At 38.5% G+C, this 22258-nt stretch overlaps 1 protein-coding gene across 4 annotated transcripts in view; it reads left to right on the top strand.

Annotated features, from left to right (window-relative positions):
* ssbp4 (single stranded DNA binding protein 4) overlaps positions 1–22258 on the top strand; it is a 100609-nt gene that overhangs the window by 64765 nt on the left and 13586 nt on the right. For all 4 annotated transcript variants that reach the window (XM_077583239.1, XM_077583235.1, XM_077583236.1 and 1 more), the window contains exon 5: positions 6189–6278. In XM_077583239.1, the coding sequence (XP_077439365.1) occupies positions 6189–6278 (90 nt within the window). The remainder of the gene's footprint in view (positions 1–6188; positions 6279–22258) is intronic.

Raw genomic sequence — 22258 nt, 5'->3', positions numbered from 1 at the left:
TTAACCGTCACCTAAGTGTGATTGGCTGGGGGAAGCCATTTTGACTGAAGTTTGAAGTTGTCAGACATGGTTCCTTGCCCGTTTTGAAAGCGAGTGAGGATGACATCCCCTTGACATTTGGAAGTAAACACACGCTATGTGAGCATGCGTCAAACAAAACATTTCTGTGGTGGCCCATCAAAAGCAGAAATCCATCAGATCCCACCGGGGTGCTACAATAGCTCACCTGCATTGTATGTGTCCTGTGCTGCGTATCCTTCTCTGCAGTCTTCCGCCCTAATCAATATCAAGTTTACTGGCAAGCAGCGTTGTCGTTGTTCCCCTTTTTATCTTTCTCTGTGAATGTGTGTGTGTGTAATTATTTCGTCAGCTCAGGTTGTATTTTCAGAGCAGTGAATGCATGTACTGCAGTGAATCGCCGACTCTTAAGCGAAGCATTAGATATAATTTAAATACAATTAATGTAAAAGCATTGTTGTTCATGCTTTATTTTTCATACAACGTTGCACAAAGGAGCCATTATATCATAAATGTGATCAAAACAGGTATTTGGGCGGACTGGTGACTATCATTTATTAAGAACAAAATGACCTGCAGTCCACGAGTTTCTTCATGTTCCAAATGCCAATTGCTCTGAATTTAAAAAAACAAAAAAAAACATGCACTGTTCCTGTCATCAATGTCTATCATGAAACACTGATGCCACCTGCTGGCAGAAAATTACCTCAACACAAATCTATGACTCACTATTTCACATTCCTTTTAAAGGTTTAGTATTCTCTTTTTAACTTAAAAAAATATATATAAAACTTATGAGTTACTATCAATGAACCAAACGGTACAACCACATTTGTATTTGGTAAGCACATTTGTCCACTTTTATGTTAATTAACACGAGTATTAAAAACGTACCTTAGCCACCTGGGGGGAGTATAAGAAAGGAAGCCCGAAATGCTGTACATGGACATCTGTTCAGTATATACATCTCAGCTCCTCACAGAGGATAAAGAATATAGAGTAGAACTAAATACTGTTATATTAGATGCCTAAATGTGTTCCTGCATATTTGTTCTGAATGTGAGTTGCTTAACTCTTTTACTGCCAAATCTTATCCAAAAACAACAACCCCAAAAGTCCCAGCTGATTTCCAGCATTTTAAATCATCTTTCAAGGCAAAAACAATATTGTGTGCAATGACTACAAAAACATGGTGGGATACCACATGAAAGATTGCATTCCATTCTTTTATTAGAAAAAAAGTATGTTTCTACTTTATTCCGTTCTTTAGTAATCACCATTTGAAAATAGGTCATTTGAGTGACATCTAGCGAAAAGATAAATTTTCTGCACAACAGTGACTTTGACACAAATATTTTTTGTTTAGTGATGCTCTGAGAATAAGGCTTTGATCATTCACGTCATCCCTGAAAATAATCTATATCCCAAGATCCGCCATGTTTTCTTGTAATTTGATACTACCGGGAGCCCATTAAAAAGAAATACAATGCTGCCATCTGCTGGCGATAATTAGTGGCTGTTTTGTGATCATTTTTTTTTTACACCCGTTCACAAAAGGAGCGCTGCACAAGACGTTGCACTGCCCATTGAGAAAAAAAAAAACAGTTGACATAAATTGACGTTAGTGGGCGTGTCCTTAACTCTAATTGACGCTTTTGGCGGTAAAAGAGTTAGTAGGTTCTATGTATGTTTCCCATTTTGTAGTAGCGTTAGCATTAAGCTAGCAGACTAAAGGTGAATGGCGGCTTGTATCTGGAAAAACTTGAGTAAGTCAGGCCACTTGCATCTCAAGGCACCACTATATCCTGTTAATACCCATAAAAACGATTGTTAAAAGCAATATAGCTGAGGCGTGGATGATGAACCGTGATATAACCCCAGATAGTGTCTTCTCTTTGGGCTTCCAGTTCTGAGCGGGAAGACACCCCCGGAGTGGCTCCTTTCTTTTTCTGTGTCACGACTCTCACGTTTGCTGCCCCGTCACACGCTCCCGCCTCTGCTTATCACGGGTGGGATCGCCTCGACTGACAGACTTATTGGACCACTTGTGGTCGAAGGGAAGAGGAGGTGAAGGAGGGTCGTGACAGAAGGTCCCCGTGAAGGGAATAGCGGCAATGACGGTAGCGATGACGAATTCCTGGCATGGCTCGTGAGGTTATGGAGACTGAAAAACAAGCAATTTGGACTATTATGTGTGGGAAACACATTCACAGACACACTTGCTGAAGCACCAGCCGTGTTTCAGTGGCCAGCAGGTAGTCGTAGTAGCGTGTCGGTTTGCTTGTTTGGAAGCAGATAACAGCGGATCCATTACTCCCCGGAAGCGGCGGTCTGATCCCCGCACTGATACAGACGCTCATTCACTGTCTGAGGGCCATCCAGCCAGCCTGGCAGGCAAAGTAGCCATTGGCACGGAGCTGAAGAGCTTCACAAACTAAGGGGCCAAAGGATAGCGGCCCCCTCTGTTGTTCGAGAGAGCCATCAAACAGGAACCACAGACGGAGATGTCTGTTTTCCCACTTTTAACCCTAAATGAGTCAGACTTGTTAAAGTGTTACATTTATCCTCATCTGCCCTCAATTACTCACATTCGTTTGAGTGTGAACGTGTGAACTCCACAAATTGTCAGTGTTGGCAAAAAAGTGCAGAGAGTTTGCGTTTTTTTTTTGTCAGATTGAAGCACGCATGGAATTTAAAATAAGTGTATTTGTCCTCTGTTAGCAGCTAATGCTAAATAAAGGTCTGCAGCTGGTTTTCCACTAAACATTACTGGCTTTGACGCAAATTTCCTTTGCACACACCATACAGCATTAAATGAGGAAGAGACTGTGGGTAGAAAGAGAACTTGCCAAAATTGGACTCTGTGGCGCATGATACTAGGGCCCGGCGATTAATCAGCTGGCCGATTTAATCGTCTGACATTAAAATAATGACATTGACATACCCCTTCCCACCCCAATTAATTTTATTCATGATGTATGTTTTTAACTCATTTGCCCCCAAAAAACGTATAAATGTGTTCTATTTTAAATGTTTTGTGTGTCCCAAAGACGCATTTATAAGTTTTTTTTTTATGCTAGAGCATACAGAAGGCTTAGATGCAGCCTCTCAACTGCAAAGAATGGTTGAAGAAATGGTAGTTATTGCACAAACGGCCAGCAGGTGGCAGCAGAGCAAAGGAGATCAACCAGGGCCATGATGAAAAAAATCAATTTTACTCACAATTCTTAATAGATTTGTGAATAAAGATGAAATTTAGCTATATTCTAATGCTAATTGCTGCAAAACGGAAACAGATAGAAATATACTTTTTTTCCTGATGAAAGAAGAGACATTAATCTTTCTTTTTGTAGGTTTCATGTTTTAAGAGCAATAGAACACAATATTCTATGGCCCTTGCAAAACCAGTCAAAATCCAGTAAAACAGCCGGGAGTGAAGGGGATTGCTTCTGTGAAAATGGCTGGGAGTGAATGAGTTAATTGACCGGCTGATTAATCGGTTATCGGAATTTTCTTCTGCCAAATACTGGAATCAACATCAGCCTAAAAAAAGTCCATATGGGTTTGGCCCTAGATAATACTACAGACACCAGAACTAAGGCATAGCAACAAAAACTAGAGAGCAATTGCCAGTCAGATGACTGATCGCTACAACAAAGTGGAGATTGTGGAGTATAATACTGCAGCATCTAGACCTAAGGCACAGCAACCGGATTAGATATGTGTGTTATACATGAGGAGACTTGGGACAGAAGAAGAAAAAAGTCTCCTGCAGCAAAGTGGAGACTACGGAATATACTGTAATACTGCAGCGTCCAATACTAACGCACAGCAACCCGGTTTATTCAAGGAGAGACTGAGGGCCGCAACAACAACAAAAAAACATCAAATGCACCTAAGGGGAGACTATGGAGCATAACGCTGCAACAGGCTAATCCTACATTAGCATGAATGATATTTGAAAGCGAATTGATTACAGCAATAAAACGGTCCAGTGCAGCAAAGTGGAGACTGTGGAATATAATAATGTGATTTTCAGTCACAACTGCAACATTAACTATCTTAATTATGTGTATTGTTTTTTTTAAACATGACTGTTATTCAAAACAAGTCAAGAAAACGGTCTGCTGAAGCAAAGTGGAGACTATGGAGTAAATATAGCAGCATTCAAAAGTAAGGCTAATGTCCCTTTTTGTGTTTATCAGTGCGGTTGTACGTGGTGTCAGTAACCTTTTTTTTTTGTCAGCAAGAGAACGGAGGCGACAACAGAGATCCGTCTGACTGCATCTCTCTTTTCGTTTTGCTTCTCTTCTTCATTTTCATTTCTCTCTCTCGTTCTCCCTCGCTCGCTCGCTCGCTTTCCCTCCGCCACCCCGGCCATGCTGTTGATTGACGGCCTGAGGGTTTTAATGGGCACTGGAGTGCAGGAGCTGAGGTCGGGGTTGTCATGGCAACTAGGAGAAGGGGGCCTTTTGCTGCTACTGCTGCTGCTGCTTCAGCTTCACCTGCGTAGTGTGTGGAGCCTTCTTGGACGTACAAACAAGCACAGTAAAAATCAAATAGTCAACGTCTTGACCCTTTAAGTCTTATTTGGAAGCAGAAGTGGGCACTTTTTTTTCCTACTTCATTTCTATCCTTCTGTTATAGATCATACTGTCTGGTATGTTAGCTGTGTTTTTAGGCAGCCTACCTCTCTCCAGCTCCCCCGAAACCACCAGCAATTAGGCGTTTTATTAGGGCCAGGTCGAGGTTAGCGGGGTCTCACATCTCGGGGTATTTTCCTAAGAGAACATGAAACAATGTGAGTCATTCCGCTGAAGCAAATTCCCAAGAAAAAAAAAAAGAGTCTATTATTGCCTTTCTCGGATGTCATGACGCGTCCAAGACAAACCTGTTGAAGACATACCAGGGCGGGACGGGCCTCAATAGCCTGAACACTTGAGACAAACAGTGTAACTCAATAGAAGTAAAGACCGAAATGATGACAGCTACAAAATGAGGAGCTGTGGGAAGCTTCCTGTATCGCAGGCAAATGTATACAACTTCCAAGCTGAATACAACTGAACTGTACTTAATACATGTACTTTACTAGATTACAAAAAAAGTTTATGCCACTGTAATGTTATTCACAGTTTCAACATTAAATTCAGAAAAAAAAAAATCACGTTCCACTAGAGGGAGCAATGTTGTATATTTTGAGAATCATTGATCAATCAAAATTTGAAATGTAATTAATAGCAACACAACCGGACTAGTCTACATTGATTTAAAAAAAAAAAAAAGGTGTACAAATCGTTTTTTATTTTTAAAATAGCAGCATCATTCATTGATTTTATAGATGAGAATTATGTAAATATTAGATTTTTTTCCCCCGTTGGTTTAGGCTTGCCTAACTATTTAATTAAATAAATGCAAACTTGGGAAATGTATACGTCAAACTGTTTATTTAACTAGTTTTTAAATTTCCAAAACACAATTTTGCTTTTTTATTTAATGAGATGAATTAATATTTTTAAATGAATAAATGCTTGCATAATGTGTAATATTTAAATTGATGATTTTTATCATTTATAATATAGGTAATTAGCAAACTATTAGATAAAATAATTTGTTACAGTATTTAAAAAATGATTTGCATTTTAAACTTTAATTTAAAAATATATGTTGTTCTTTATTTTATTTTGTCAATTACTTAATTAAATAAGCGAATACAAATTGGATTAAAAGTGAATTAACACATTTTGATTAACCAATTTTAGGGAATAATTTTAACTAAATTATTTCCACACACTTTACAGGACCCTTGATATTAAAGTGGCAAATCAGGGGTTGCCAACCTTTTTGAAAGTGAGAGCTATTTCTCAAATTACCTTTAATTGTGTTATCATTAATAACTAATGATATTCATTTATGATTTAACAAGGTAGGAAACAGATAAATGTCAATGTGCCGCACTTTAAATATTTAGTTTTGGCATTTGCAAATGATCATTTCTACAACATTCCTAGTAAATAACAATGTCCCATCACTGGTGAGTTTTTTTTTAGGCTTGGTCCACGGGCTAAAGATCGGCGGTTGTGATTTAGACTCACGAGAAAGTCATATCTTACTTCTAGAGATTTAGCGCTGTTGTTCCGTGGCTCAACGTGTGCTCCCTTTGTGTTTTCCAGAGTGCGGCCGCCGCCCCCAGCCCAGTGATGGGCAACATGCCGCCCAACGATGGCATGCCAGGAGGACCCATGCCTCCGGGATTTTTTCAAGTAAGGACAAATTTCACTCATATTTTTCAATGCAAGCTTAGCATCTGACATCTACATACAGTCACACATAGCACTATAATTCTTCTTTGACTTCTTTCCATTTCTGACATTCACATTCCGCTATACAATCTGCATTGTCTTCTACACTCTTAAAACTTTGGGATCCCAAATTGGGCTTTTGAACCCAGCGCAGGGTTAAAAAACAACTGCGCTACGGCTAGGCTATTTTGATCCAACAAGGGGTAAAAATTATCAAATTGATGAGCTAATGCTACCAAGTAATGGGTTAGCAGGTTATCAATGTAGTTGTGGTTAAAAATAATACTCTCTTTATTACCAACATTTTCTACGGAGAAGAAGCAGCAACTAAATTTGCTACTGTCGGTAGTCGTCACACCAAGTTCGCATCAAACAGTCGTAAAACTCCTGGGTCAAAAACAACCCAATCTCGGTAAAAAAAATTGGACCGACCCCCTAACTAATCAATTTGAATTAACTTTGTAGATAGTTTTGCACAAAACAATAACGCCCCATTTTTTTGTACAAAACAATAAAAATGAGTCGTTTTATACAAAACAATTAAAAACTGGGTATATTTGAACCAAGCTACTGGGTCGATCCAATTTTTGACTGAACATTTTTAAGGGTGCATGTTTGGCTCAGGTTTTACATTCACTCTTAAAGTTGCTGGGTGAGAAATAACCCAATTTTGGTTAGAAAAAAATTGTATCGACTCGCTACTTGGGTCAATTTGACCAAACTTTCTGGTTTGTTTTATTCAAAACAAATTGGGTAAAATTGACCCAAGTTATTGGGTTGGTCCAATTTCCCAACAGTTGGGTGTATGTTTGGCCCAAGTTTTACATTCACGCTTCAAACCGCTAGGTGAAAAATAACTTCTTTTTTTTTTTTTTGCTACTTGGGTCAATTCTACCCTATTTTGTTCTTTTTTTGTTTTTTAATACAGAACAGCCCAGAAAGTTGGGTCAGATTGACCAAAGTAGGTCGGTCCAATTATTGACCCAACAGTTTTAAGGGTATAGGGCCTAGGTTTTGCAGTCACTCTTAAAATTCAATTGTGGGCAAAAGTTTAGACCAACCTGTTACTTGGGACAATTTGACGCAACTTTCTTGTTTTGTAACAAATAACACAAATTTATGTACGATACAGCCCCCCACCCAAATTTTTTTGGATACAAAACAACCTTTAGTTGGGTCAAATTGACCCAAGTAGTGGGTTTTTGACCCAGCAGTTTCAGGGGGTGTTCGGTACCCTTCCTGACACAACCCACCTATTTTCCTTCAGTGGGGAACACACCATAACCAGAATTTGAACCCTGATCAATGTTACCCACTGAGCCATCCAGCTGCCTGTCAAAAACTGTCACCACAGCTTCAGATCTTCAGCCCCTCTAAATCCAATTTCCAACACAATCTACTGGACCGAAACTATTAACACCAACCTTGGGTAAAAGTAACCCAATCCCAAACCCAGCATTCTTTCCCTTTGGCAAATGTGATTCTCACATTATGTACAGTTTGTATACAGCATACAGAGACTCCACTGACAACAAGCTCTGCCCCCACCCTTGACCATCCTTAAACCCATCCTACTGTCTCTTCCTCCTCCTCCTTTTTTCTAGCCTCTTTAGCTGTCCTAATCCCTGTCCAGATGTGCGCCCTTCTCTGTCCCACTGCCCCCCGCCCATATGTCACACAGTCCGCTTGTTGACTCCTCGTGCACTTTGTAGCCTTTTCTCCTCTCTTTGTAGCCATCACAGGCTCTAAGTGTGTCAGTGAAGGTGGACAGAGAAGAGACTGTTCTCCCTGGTTTGTGTTGCTTCACTAATTCCTCCTGTCATCACTGTTCTCTAAAGGCTGTCTACAGGGTCTCACACGCACACTATCCCTCGTTTGCACGCACGCACGCAAGCCTTTTCCAGCACGCTTTACTTTGACCCACATCCGACTAGTTTGAGTTTGAAGGTTTTATAATATCTTCTATTCAGAAAGAAGGCATTCCGACGATATGTTACTTAACAAACAAAACACAGATGATGGTTAGATGATGGCATGGAGATGAGCATTCATATTTCATGGCTGTTTGTCTCCTGGCGGTGTCCTTGAGCACAACTTTAATGGTTCTGTCAGTAATGAAGCATGACGCCGCACACACACTGTCGTCTTTTATCATGTTATAATTGAAATACTGTATATGTACGCTGCTGTTCAAACGTTTGGGGTCACCCAGACAATGTCATGTTTTCCATGGAAACACACCATTGTATGTACAATTAATAAGTTTGAGGGTCACTGTGAAATGTCCTTGTTTTTTAAAAGAAACATTGTATTATTTTTTTTAATAATTAATTGTCATAACAGATAATAATAACAATAACATACAGTAATAACATAACAATGAAAACATCAAGGAAATTTGAGCAAGTTTATTTCAGAAGTGTGTAGATGGATAGATAAATAGATAGCAATCTTGCTAGCTAACCAGCTAGGTAGCTATATAGCATTCTAGCTAGGTAGCTATATAGCAATCTTGCTAGTGATAGATAGATTAATTGATAGATATTGATAGATATTGATAAATAATGATAGATAATGATAGATAATGAAATTAAACTGTATGCATATAAATGTAATTAAAAATAAAAAGATTAATAATAGTAAAAGATTAATGTCCTTTTTTTTCAACAAAAAGACTTTATGTAAAATGAATGAAAATGGATATCTAAAAGAAAAGAAATGAGGTGAAATAAATTTATAAAATGTAATTTTGCCATATTTAAATAATTACAGTGATCCATCATTCTAACATTACCTGTGACAGCAAGAGGACAAACCCGCTTTGGAATATTTCTGTATACATGCGTACCGTGTGCACCGCAGCCATTTGCATACATATCCGTGTGCCGAAGGATGTGAGATGTGTGTGCGTGCGTGCGTGTCGGGGTCGCACAGAATGTTAATGATGTATGAGCAGTGCGCAGGCAGGGAGAAAGCTATCTGGTGGTGTTGCGTGAGTGACACGGCGTTCCATAAATAGACCCCGCGCGCATGACAGACAGACAGGCGGACAGACAGGATGGCAGAGGGGATGCAGGGAGTAACAAGAGGAATGGATGGATTTATTTCAAGCATGACCACATTCTTCACCGTCTTCATTCTCCGGTTTCACTCGCCAACAAGAACATGCAGAGAAAACAGACGCATGAAGTGTACGCAGGTCATAGGATAACTTTGCATAACATAACATTCATTTCTTCAGCATTTTTATTCGCTAGTTGTTATTTTTATTCGCTAGCTGTCTTTTATTTTCCAAATTGTCATATGTCATTACAGTTTGACAGCAGGTCACCTTAGCAACAGCTCTTAAGCATTCAATTGCATTGTCTATTTTGGCAAAATAAGAATTTATTTGCAACTAAACAACTATGAAATAAGCAACTTTGACTCATCGCATGGCACCGCCATCCACTGCCGTTTGTTTGTCAGTACAGTTGCATTGACTGAATGTAATAATTGAATATATAATTGAATGTAACAGATGAGCTCGGCTAGAACTTCTTCCACGCCCACCTGTTGAAAATTCTACCTGACGAATACAAACAAATGAGTTTGACAAGTGAATTCGTTTTTTTGAGGGGAAATCGTTTTTTTTTTTTCCTATTTATTATTTATCATCTTTGATTTCATCTCTCAAATGAACTGCCAGCAACATTTCCTCTCAGTGTCAGCTCCTCAGCATACATTTCCTCAGAAATTGCATCCGCTTGTCATTATTACATACATTCAGATGTGTGGTGTTCATATGTCGAATTGTGCTTCTAGAACAGGGGTCAGATACCTTTACTGTCAAAAGAAACATTTTAGGTCAATTAAATAACAAAAAATCTGTCTGGGGCCGCAAACAAACAGTGTGTTAGTTTTAGTCTAACATACCCAAGAGCTAATTCTACACCATAAACCAAAAAACGCAGCATCCCATACTTTGAGATTCAGTTTCTTCTACCTTTTGTCTTCCGTTTTTGGACTTTTTTTACACTTTTTTGCCTTTCTGTCAAATTTCAGAATTTTTTTGCAATTTTATGGACATGATAATTTTCTGCCACTCTTCTTCCTTTCTGGGACATTTTATGACTGTATTTTAACCTTTTTTCTGCAATTTTGTGGACATCTTATGGTAATTTAGGGGATTTCTTCTTTTGTTTTTGGACATTTTCTTTTCTGCCTTTTTTTTATACCTTTTAGGCAATTTTGTGTACATTTTACGGCAATTTTCTGCTTTTCCTCATTTGTAGTTGTTTTCAGCTACCTTTCTTACAAACAACTTACAAATTTGGACTCTGACATTTAAAAAAATGTATCTTTTTTTTTTTATCTAAATAATCAGTTCATTTAAAAAATATTGCATCTAAAAAATTACAATAAATATGTCATATATATATATATATATATATATATATATATATATATATATATATATATATACAGTATATATATAATTTTTATTTTTATTTTTATTTTTTAAGAGATCCACAGGGAGCCACAGGAGAGGGACAAAAAGAGCCACATGTGGCTCCAGAGCCGCAGCTTGCAGACCCTGTTGTAAAACAATGAAATTCCAATTTTCACCCATTTGGGAATCAGTACAAAATCACCACAGAGAGAAGTGGTCCGAAACCAAAGGAGAGTTTTATTGTCACACGCTTGAAGCAAACGCAGGCGAAATGTACCCTGCCCTTCTTGAAACTTGAAAATTACACAGACGCGCACACACACTACTGTGCGGTAGTTTAAGTATGACATCGCTGAAACTGGAGCTGAAGCGTACACGCTGCATTCCTGGCGAGCTGACATTCACTCCCTGGTGAACTAATGGCTACTGCGGTTGCCAGCCTTTCGCGCTACTCTCGCTTTTGAAAGAGGAATATTTTCCCTCTGATTCTTGTTAAACTCTCACTATATCTGTCTAAACATTGGGATGTCAAGCCAGAAGGACTTCTTTTCTCACACACGCCGCTTCGGCAACACACGCTTACTCGCCAACTCGTGAACATTTTTTTTTTTAATTTGCCTTACCCGCTGTGCTGGCGAGGTAATTAACACGGGCGACCCTAACTTTGTTTGCGAGAGAGGCAAGGGTGAGGGGCAGAGGTGCTACGAGCCCTCCGCTGCATGCAAACTGTGGATAGATGAGATGCACAAACAGAAAATAAAGACAAGGAGACGGCGCGAGGGTCTAAACAGTGTACACGTCAGGTTTATAAGCCCCCCTCCCCTCCCAGGCAAAGTCCATCACTGCTGCATCACGGCCCTCTGGGGAGGACAGGCAGAGGGGAGATGGCGGGAGGAGGGGGTGAATTAATGATAGCAGGAGGGAGGAGGAGGAAGAGAGCACACAAAGGCATCAGGAGACTCTTTCACCACTGTTTCTCGTATGCATAGGCATTATAATCGATTAATTGATCTGTAAGAATTCTCTTGATTGTGTATGCAATTAACTGGGTGACATTCACGCTATGGCATAACTACTGTAATAAGAATAATTTAGTAACACACTTGCATGGAAGCAAGAGTTCAAAACATTTCATAAAAAAACAGACCATAAATAAAAAAAAAAATAATTAATTAATTTTGTAAAATAAAAAAATAAAAAAAAGTTTGCTTTGTTAAATCATCTTTTCCCATTGAAATGAATAGAAATGTCATTAATCCGTTCCAGCCTCCCCCACACAAAAAAATACATGTATTTTTAATAATAAAAAACACAAATTTTATACTTTATAAAAATATAGATACTAACAATATTGAAAACAATGTAAAGATTTAAACAATTTGTGTATCATGATTAATTTATTGGGGTTTAGCCACCAAGGGGCAGTATAATGAACAAGTGTAGCAATATGTATAATTTTCTTTCCAATCACTTATTAAATCGCCTGCTATTTTGCTATTCAAAAGTTATTTTCCAGCCAGACCTCTTCTTTTAATGGGCTCTTTGCACAAATCCACTACTTCCTGAATTCAATACCACTCCTTCAATTCCTGTCTTTCATGATTGGACAAACTGATTAATCCAGGTGTGTCTGGCCATTGTCGTTGTGGTTACTGAGGTCAGGCACACCTGGATTAATCAGTTTGTCCAATCACTAATGACAGGAAATGAAGAAGTGGTACTGAGTTCAGGAAGTAGTGGATTTGTGCCCATTCCGGTGTTTCACGATTACATGTCAATCGTAGGTTAGCTTAGCAATTAGCATGGCTTCTCTGTCTTCCTTGTCATCCCTTTGTGGGAATGATACTTGTCAGAAGTGTATCTTATTCATTGTCATGGATTCCGTAGCGTGTTTAGCCACATTAGCTAACCAGCTGACATTTGTTGTTAGCTAGCTTTTGTGGTAAGTAGCGCAGAGCTTGCCCCTATTTCCCGGTGTAGGTCACATAAGCGTGTGTCCACCCCAGCATATCTTTTTGGGACAGTCTCACGATTTTCGGAGGAAAAACTGTGATTCTCAGTTTTCAGTGTGTTTTTAAGGGGCGCAAAGTGTGAATGAAAAAATGCTTATTTTGAGCTCTGTAGATTCATTATTTGTAGTAAATACATCATTTTTGGGACTAATTGAAAACTCCATGTGTACATGTGGAAATCCAGTATTAAACAAAGAATTGGGGTCATTCGTCAAAGCAGAATGAAGAAGCACTATAAAAACCTGTATGACATCAGTGCAAATAATGTCATGTGAATACCTACATCGGGTTGATCCTCTGATCTGCAGTCAAACACCTCTTAGACGTGTCTGGGCGGGCGGGCAGGCTCCTTGGGCCACAATGGCGTGTCTCCTCTTGCCCAAAAAACAAAAAACGTGATCCAAGAGTCTCGAACGGAATGGTTTTTTTTACCACACAGGTATTTGCAGCGTTTCCGGGACGAAGCCCAACAAGAGGATTAAGTTTGATGACACATTTAAGAACAAGAGGCGCAAGTATCAAAGGCAAATTCAAGGAGGCTGTTCAAAGCGGATGCTTGGCGAGCACGTGGCGAATTAAAGAGACACCTGCTTTTCCCAAAAAGGTTAAAAAAAACTAAAAAAAACACGTCAGCTCTGATCAGTTTCACCACTAAATAGTCTACAACTGTAGTCCACACATGTATTGAAAAGTGAGCTGAGAAATCATCTCATAAAGAATAATGACATTTCTTAATCAATAACTGCTGTAGTCAAACATGGTTTGCCTAGAGGTTCAGAGTTCGAATCTCAGCTCTGCATGTTCTCTGGCACTCCTGCCGTCCAAACACAACGGTTCTTCAAAAACAATTTTCGTTCAGGTGTCTAAATGTTCTATACCTGCAAAGACGGCGAAAAATGGTCATCTGCTATAGCGCTCAGGGGAAATCCCTGAAAATGTTCAGCCCAAATATTGCGAGTTGGAAACACCTCATATGGGCCAAAAAGGTGTCAGTGGCTTCAACATCAAAACCCACCGAGGAATGGAACCATACTTGACTCTTATCAGTGCTGCTTGTCTCGCCACAAAAGTGACACCAAGCGATTCTTCCTCAGGGATTCCAAAGAATGACGGGCACTTGAAGCATTTCTTACCGTCCTTGATCGTGTTCACTCAAGGTAAACATCAGCGGTGACGTTTGCCTCAGACGTCAATAAACATTTTTTTTTCTATAGCTCTTGTCCTGTTCAGGGTCACGGGGAAGTTGGAGTCTATCCCGGCTCACTTAAGGCGGGAGGCGGACTGATCACCCGTCAATACAGTGAACCCCCACTTATTTGTGGTTCATTATTCACGTATTAACATATTTGTGTTTTATTCTGTGGGTCCTGTTCTCAGTTGTTCACGCCATGAGATGCTACAGAGCCCTGGCTAGTAAGAAAGTGACCACATTATTTTACAGCTATTGTGTTGTGTACAAATTAACTCATTCACTCCCAGCAATTTTCACTGAAGCAACCCCCTTCGCTCCTGGATGTTTTACTGTATTTTGACTGATTTTGCTATTGCTATAAGAAACATGGAACCTACCAAAAGAAAGATTAGAGTCTATAGACAGGGATGTGATTTTTCCGCTAATTCGCGGAATTCCGCTTTTTTTACCCAATTCACCCCCCCCCCCCCCCAATTTTTATTTTTATTTTTTTTAGTAGTTCATTGTGTATGCACATGACTCCGACAGATAACATCTTCTGCTATAACAAAGACATTTGTGGTATGCTCTAATATGAGTTACTTTTCATTTGGTCATGATACAATTATTTGTTCATGAAATTTGAACTCTTCAACATTATTTATGTGTTAACTTAGTAATCACATTAGTTAGATATGATGATATTCTCAGTGATAGTTTTTAAAAGCAGCGAAGCGGCCCCCAGACCCCCGGCTAAATTTTCAGATAATTTCACTTTGGTCAAATCACATCCCTGTATAGAGTATATCTGTTTCTGTTTTGCAGCAATTAGCATTAGAATATAGCTAAGATTCATCATTATTCGCAACTTATTTAGAATTGTGAGTAAAATATATTTTTTTCATTATGGCCCTGGTTGATCTCCTTTTACCCTGCTGCCACCTGCTGGCCATTTTTATTATATAATTGCTTTAAGCTTTCTATTTAGTTCCGAGGCTGCATCAAAGCCATCTTTATGTTCTAGTATGAAAAACATAAAAAACTTATAAATAGGTTTTTGGGACCTTAGTAATATTTAAAATAGAACGTATTTATACGTTTTGGGAGCAGATGAGTTAATGTTGGTCATTTTTTGAATAAATGATTACTCCAAAGGAAAAACACCATTATACAAAGTCTTCTGACTAACACAGCAGCAGCTGTTGCACTCGTGCTAAACAGTAGCCGACTTGTGATAACAAATATCAAATTGTTGACAGTTATTAGGCACAGCGAGTACAAAAACAACATTGGGAAAATGAGCCACATGCTGCTTCACTAAATGTTGGGCTGTTCTAATGAATTTCTATTACAGCAATTCCTAAGCTTACTTGATCATGTAAACATACATCATTGAGTCAGTCATACATGTTTTGGGGCTGAAAGTGAAGCTCGAACCCGGAACTTTCTCCGCGCTGTCCGATTGACACGGGCGACTCGCTGCCTTTCTATCACGTTTAATGCCTTTCATTCATCCCTGATAGCATGTTGTCATCTTGTCAGCGTGCTATATATATTGTCAGCTAGCTGGAGAGCTCTCTGGAATGTTAGCAAGGAGTGACAATGTGCGTGCGTGTGTGTATGCGTGTGCTCGGTTCTTGTGTGCGTGTGTGTGTGCGGGCTGTTCCTCCTGGCTTTGTTTGTTGTGTTCAGTGATGCAGGCTGCTTTGTATTCTCACTCTGCGTGTGTGTTTGTGTGCATGTGCGTGTGTGTGTGTGTTCCTGCTGCTTGACTGCAGCTACACACTGCCCTCTAGTGGCGATTGAGTTAAACCCACCAACCGGGCTGCTGCTGCTGCTGCAGGTCTTGCTTAAACTGAAAGCAGTGTTGGAAGGCGAGGGGGCTGCGTTGATGCTTTTGTGGTCCCGTGCCAAGCTGTTATCTCCTTAGCCGGCTAGAAAATGATTTTATTAATTGCTTCATTTAACGCTCCCTATGCCCCACCCCCACCCCCTCCCGCCTCTTCCTCCACTCGTGGCCTCTCCTAGACACACACGCAGTGTTGGCCGGCGTACACCTCTGTGACAGTTGAAGTGTTCTTTCTCTGCGGGGACCCGCGGAGGGAACAGTGCGCTCATAAAGTCCGTATGCCGGCCCATTCACATGTAATGGCAGGAAGGCCCGCAGAGGCCCCGGCCAGCCGAGGCACTGTGCTCCATTATGGCACATTATGGGGGAAGAGTGTGCGCGGGTTATTCTTCATGCTGTGGGGGCACGAGACTGTTTACACACGGGCTACTCACGCCACCGCCGTTTTCAGGGATAAGAAACAAGTTGTCTTAAGCACAGTGAGACTCACGTGAGACTTTACATCAGCAAGTTTGAAATGATTGGTTGTTAAAAGAATGTGAGAAGATAATAATAATAATAATAAGAGTAATGGCTCTTTAATCGCGGGGATTATGTTCCCAACTAGGGATAGACCGATTATCGGTGCCGATATTTAACATTTTGACGAATATCGGCATCGGCTATTTTTTTACAAATCTTAAGTCCGATAAAGCGTTTGCGAATTTAGTGAATTTTGGGTTTTCTTTAGGGTTCATAAAATGTTGCAAAAGGTTGCAAAGATGCTCACAGACAGAGTAACTAGTTGCTTTGTTAACTTTGTTACTTTTTACAATAACTAATATTCTAACGCATTACTTTTTTAAATACAGTAACTCAGTTGCAGTTACAATATGGTGCGTTAATCAGTCATTTACTTGATAAATTATTGAATTTAATCATTTAATTGTGCGACACTCGTGAGGATAAGCAAATAATGAATGGATACTTCCTGTTTACAATGGATTGCCGCTGCCGTACAAATGAAGAAGTTGTATAAAGAGCATAAAAGAACAGTGTATGTTCTTTTTTTTTAAGTAACTAAAGAGTTACTTTAAATAGTAACACATTTCTTTTTTGTTTCAAGTAATCATCTGAGTAATTTAGTTACTTTTAAAATGAAGTAAGTAGTAACTGTAACTAGTTTAAAAAAAATAGTAACGAGCACAACACTGGTCACAAACAGTGACAGTTTTCTTGTCACAAAGAAATTTGGAACATGTTCTGACAAATTTTCACTGTTTACGAAAACCTTTTGAAACCTTTGATGAACTCTGATGAGAACCCCAAATTTGCTTTGTTTGCAAGCACAGAGAGATAACACCTTAAGAGATCAAAACTGGGTTAATTTCATGGAACTTTCTATGTATGTATTTATTTAAAATTACACCTAACTTTATAAGAGATGCTGCTTTTTGCTTTTGTTAAAATTAAAACGAAAATAAGGGAAAAGTTTAACGTTTCAGTTATATTTAATAATTGTAATTTCTATTTACTTTTTGTTAGAGATGAAAACAAAGTTGTCTATATGCTGTATTTTAAATTTAAAAAAAAACATTAAACGTGTTGAATATTTGAAAACTGCTTTTTATTTTGATGCTAATATTTTATATTTTACTGCAAAATATTTGCTCCAAATATCGGTTATCGGCCTCCTTGCTTACTAATAATTGGTATCGACCCTGAAAAAAAATCGGTCTTATCACTATTCCCGAGCCCCCCACCCCACTTTCCTCCCATAGCCAAAAATCTGCAAAGTAGCGACCATGAAATTATTTTATTATTTATCTCTGCTTTGAAGCTTTATACATAATACTAGTAATACTGTACTGCTGTAGTAGCTGTGATTGAAGTCACGTGGCTTTAACAAGTGACACCTGACCTGTTGAGTGACGTCAGAGTTAGCGAATGAGAGCATAGCTAGCTGCTAACTGGCTAAATTGTTAGCCACCTGTGTTGAGCGTCAAGCCATCAGTTGAAACAATTGGCAAGCCGTGTAGGAATGTGTTTGTGTATACTGTAGTTTGGTTCATGTTTAAAGTGATTAAAGTGGCACTGGCAGCTGTTTCTATTCTAACCACCTGTGGAGGGATTACAATTCATTCTAGCTAGCAGTCGTAGGCTATATCATATTAGCTAACAATGTTGACATGCAGTTGTGTGACTTAAGATAGTTGTGCTCTTGTAGTAAGCAGGTTACCTTTATTTTATTTTTTTTAACTGTGAAATCATCCCAAACATTAGATTTGTTTCTGTCTTTATACACCAGGCACGCGTTTATTTACATTACAACATAAGACAAGCATACAAGAGTGAGAGTTAGTACATTAGACTCTTTTTCGCTGTGCGTTTAAGGTTAGGTTTAAGTTGACCTGCGAATTTGTGATCTTCATAGTATAAGAGGCGTACCAGAGTGTGTAAGGGAATAACAGGATGTAGTGACTAGAGTGTGAAGCTTAACACCCGAGACTGCCCCATGCCCACTGTGCTGAAAGCAATTGTCAACACCAAGCGGGTACCACGTCTGCCACGCAGTCAAGAGGCCGCGGGTTGGAATCTCAGCTAAGCTGTGTGCCGTTAACATGTTCGCCCTGTGCTTTTTTGATGAGAAAATTGTCAACCGGCATATCTGTTTCATACATCAGTGGCGGTTTACACCAAGTATCATTCCTATTTAACTCATTCACTGCCATTGACAGCTAAGGACATGAAAAATTCATTTGAACAATTTTTATTAGTTTAACAATTTTTTTCCATTTTTGTTAACAAGAGTATGAAAGCCTAGATTTTTTTTTGTACATTTAGAACAGATATACATTTTTGGATTAATCAGGAGTTAACTAGTGAAGTCATGCGATTAATTACGGTTACACATTTTAATTGCCTGATGCCCCTAATTTTTAATAACCTTTTCTTTAAAAAAAAAAAAAATATATATATATATATTTTTTTTTTTAATTTTTAACAATGTTTTTCTTTTTTTTAAGAAAAAAATATTAAAAATTAGCGGCGTCGGGCGATTACAATTTTGTAAATAATTGTTCTAATACCCCCAAAAAATGTATAGGTTTTCATACTTTTGTTAACAAAAGTGGGGGAAAATGTTAAACTAGAAATAGTTCAAATGAATTTTTGACGTCTATAGCCGTCATTGGCAGTGAATGAGTTAATAATACACTCGAATGCTGTATTATGAGGTTTGGAAAACATACATGTGTGTGTGTTCATCATATTATCCCCATGCCACGCTACTGAACTGAACTTTGATTTTAGGAATAGAATAGCTCCTTCTCAGATGATACAGTGAATTATTCAAGACGAGTGTTGAAGCAGGAAAATGTCAACGCGGGTTCCTCCTAAGTGAGGAAAACTAGCCCGTGTGAGTATATAGAGAAGAAGCTGCATCTGGGTCAGTGCAGCCAGACCCTGCAGGGGTGTCTTGTTAGACACACACACACACTCACTGGCTGGATGGCTGGCTTGGCAACAACCACAATAACCTCCGAGGTCAGACGGAGCTCGTGCTGCATTAGCCCCAGCGTGAACCTGCTGAGAGACAGAGTGGGCCAGGACAGCAGGTGTTAACCACCCCAAAACACACACACACACGCACGCACGCACGCACGCACGGATGAGTCACTACTGTGCCAACACATCCAGACCCCGCCGCATGTCCAACTAAACCAACATTTTCATAACATGGGGGTAGATTTCAGGCCGGCTGCGTGCTGTTTGTCCGCTTAATAAGCGGCTTTACCGCACTCGTCTCATAACAGCTTGAAAGTCAACAGGCGAAGCCAAAGGAAGCACCTGCATTTATTCCTGGTGGGGCGTCCCCAAAAAAATGTGTTCACTCTGACTGGCAACGTCTAATGAGTTCAAATGAAAGAAAATTAGGGGTGTTTGTTTGATAATGCTTTTCGGGTTTTTTTCAGCGCAATACCAGTACAAGCACTTAACTCTTGAGTAGTCTAAGGTCATCCAAAATATTGCTAATGGACATGTTGAACTGTTCCATCAGCTTCAAATTAGGGATGCTGCAATATCACTTTTTTTTTCTTAGGCCAAGACAAGTAGTTATTTTTGAGGACTCACGATTATGTTCAGAAACACAAACTTTTATTGAAGATGGCATACGTTACACTGAAAGACAACACTATTCGTTGGCCGGTGAATTTCCACATTTAATTGACTCGGAAAGAATTGTACTGCATGAGTAAAAAAAATAAAATAATAATAATAATTATTATTATTAATAATAAGAATTTCCACATTTAATTGACTGGGGAAGAATTGTATAAGTAAAAAAAGAAGAAGATAATAATAATAATAATTATTATTATTATTATTTTTAACTTATCAGTATGCAATACATTTATATTTAATCCTTAAGAACAGATTTTTTAAGTACATTTATTTGTTTTATTTAACTGTTGTGCAATACATTTGAATGTATCATTATTTACTCTAAGACCATTAAAAAAAAAAACATGTTCTATTTAAGCACAGTTTTAGTGCTCAAAAATAGCGCTGCTCGATTATGGAAAAAAATAAGAATCACGATTATTTTGGCAATAATTGAAGTCACCATTATTCAAACAAATATAATTTTTTTGGTACACAACAAGAAAATGTTTAGGCATTTAAAAAATGTTAAGACCAATAAAAAAAAAATAGAAACACTATAATTATGTAAGTTCCATTTTGGACCCAACATAATTTATAATAATATATATTTATAATAATATATTTATTTATTTATTTATATATTTATTTATGTTGTCAAAAACTTGAAGTGTGTGTGCAGCATGTGCACTGTGCAATAGGATGTTTTTTTGGGGGGTACAAAATGTTTAAACATAAGAAACAAATACAAAATATTAAGACAAATAAAATTCTTTGAAACACTATAATTATGCAATATAATTTTGGATGAGACAAATTTATTTTAAAATTTAAAAAGGTGCAAATGTATAAATTTACTCAAAAATTTGTATTAATAATCTTTTTTTTTACGATTATGCCGATTTTGTAATTGTGGAGTGTAATAATTGAAATTGTAATTGAATTCGGATGAATTTCACAGCCCTACTCAAACATGTTGCATTTTAGTTGATCATGATGGTTGCATTTGGAGAGCTAAGGATTTTATAGGTGGCTTTGGTGTTAAAAAAGTTTTTAAGGTCTGTAACGGAAGCAAGGACATACTCGCATGTACTAGCAGCTACAGAGACTTCACCTTGTTCACTTCTACCTTGTTTCAAATTTGATGAACTTGTAGTTGGACAGCACGGCTCTAAATTATCCATAGGTGCGAACGTGCGTGGGAATGCTTGTGTGTCTGTATTTGCTCTACGATTGGCAGGCAGCCAGTCAAGAGTGTTGCCGTCCTCCCGCCTCAAAGTCAACTGGGATAGGCTCCAGCTCACCCGCGACCCTAAAGAGGACGCGTGCTATCAAAAATGGATGTATCGATGTGGTGAAAGATTTGCATTATTCACAAGACTGAAAAGACAAGAATTGTGTCATTGGTATGCTTCAAAAATGTTTCATTGAGTAAATAATGACTGTGAAGGGAATAATCCATTTATTAATCCGGTCAATTCCCACTGCGCTTATTAAAAAAAAAAACTAATGTTAAATTAATAAAGAAAAACAATCATCCTTACCTCAGTGACAATGTGTGTGTTTTTCTTTTTGATTTGCATGCCAGCATAATTACAGAGCACATCCGTGTGTGAGTGTGTGTGTTTGAGAGAGAGTTTCAGTGTGTGTGTCTCAGGTTATATTGCAAGTAATCCCATAATCCTTTTGGCTTTTGGCTGCGATGTTAGATACACACCTGTTGGAGCATGCCTGCATGCACAACACACAACACCTGAGAGGAGAACACACACCTGTAATGTCACCTGATAGCTTGGTACTTTACAGAGTTGGCGGATAAGGTTTGAGATGCGAATTCTAAGCACATCCCGTTTATAAGAGGGTGTGCACACTTTTGCATCCACATTATTTCAGTTGTTTGTTTTTACTTACCTTGTTGTTTTAAAAAGTTGTATGGGTAACTTAAATGATGTTTGAAATTATTCATCTTGGGTCTCATTATTTATATCACACACACACACACCTGACATTTGACCAGTGTATACTGTAAAAACTAGGGGTGTGCCAAAAAATCGATTCTCATAAGAATCGTGATTCTCATTTAGTACGATTCAGAATCGATTTCAAGTGCCCCAAACTCGATTTTATCTAAATTATTTGATACTGTCTTCCCTTTGTTTGTGTGTGCCTTTATTGGGAACACTGTTCATGTTGTACCCAATTTGGCCACTTAGGGGCAGTGTGGTTCCACACGGTCTGATACACTGTTAAGTTGTAGTCACATTAGAGAGTAGAAGGAAAAAGTCACGATCAAGTTATTCCAATAAAAGGTTGTTTTTTTTTCAGCGTGGAGCC

Source organism: Vanacampus margaritifer, chromosome 13, assembly GCF_051991255.1.
Source record: "Vanacampus margaritifer isolate UIUO_Vmar chromosome 13, RoL_Vmar_1.0, whole genome shotgun sequence".
Taxonomy (NCBI): Eukaryota; Metazoa; Chordata; class Actinopteri; order Syngnathiformes; family Syngnathidae; genus Vanacampus; species Vanacampus margaritifer.
This window is presented reverse-complemented; position numbering and strand designations above follow the sequence as displayed.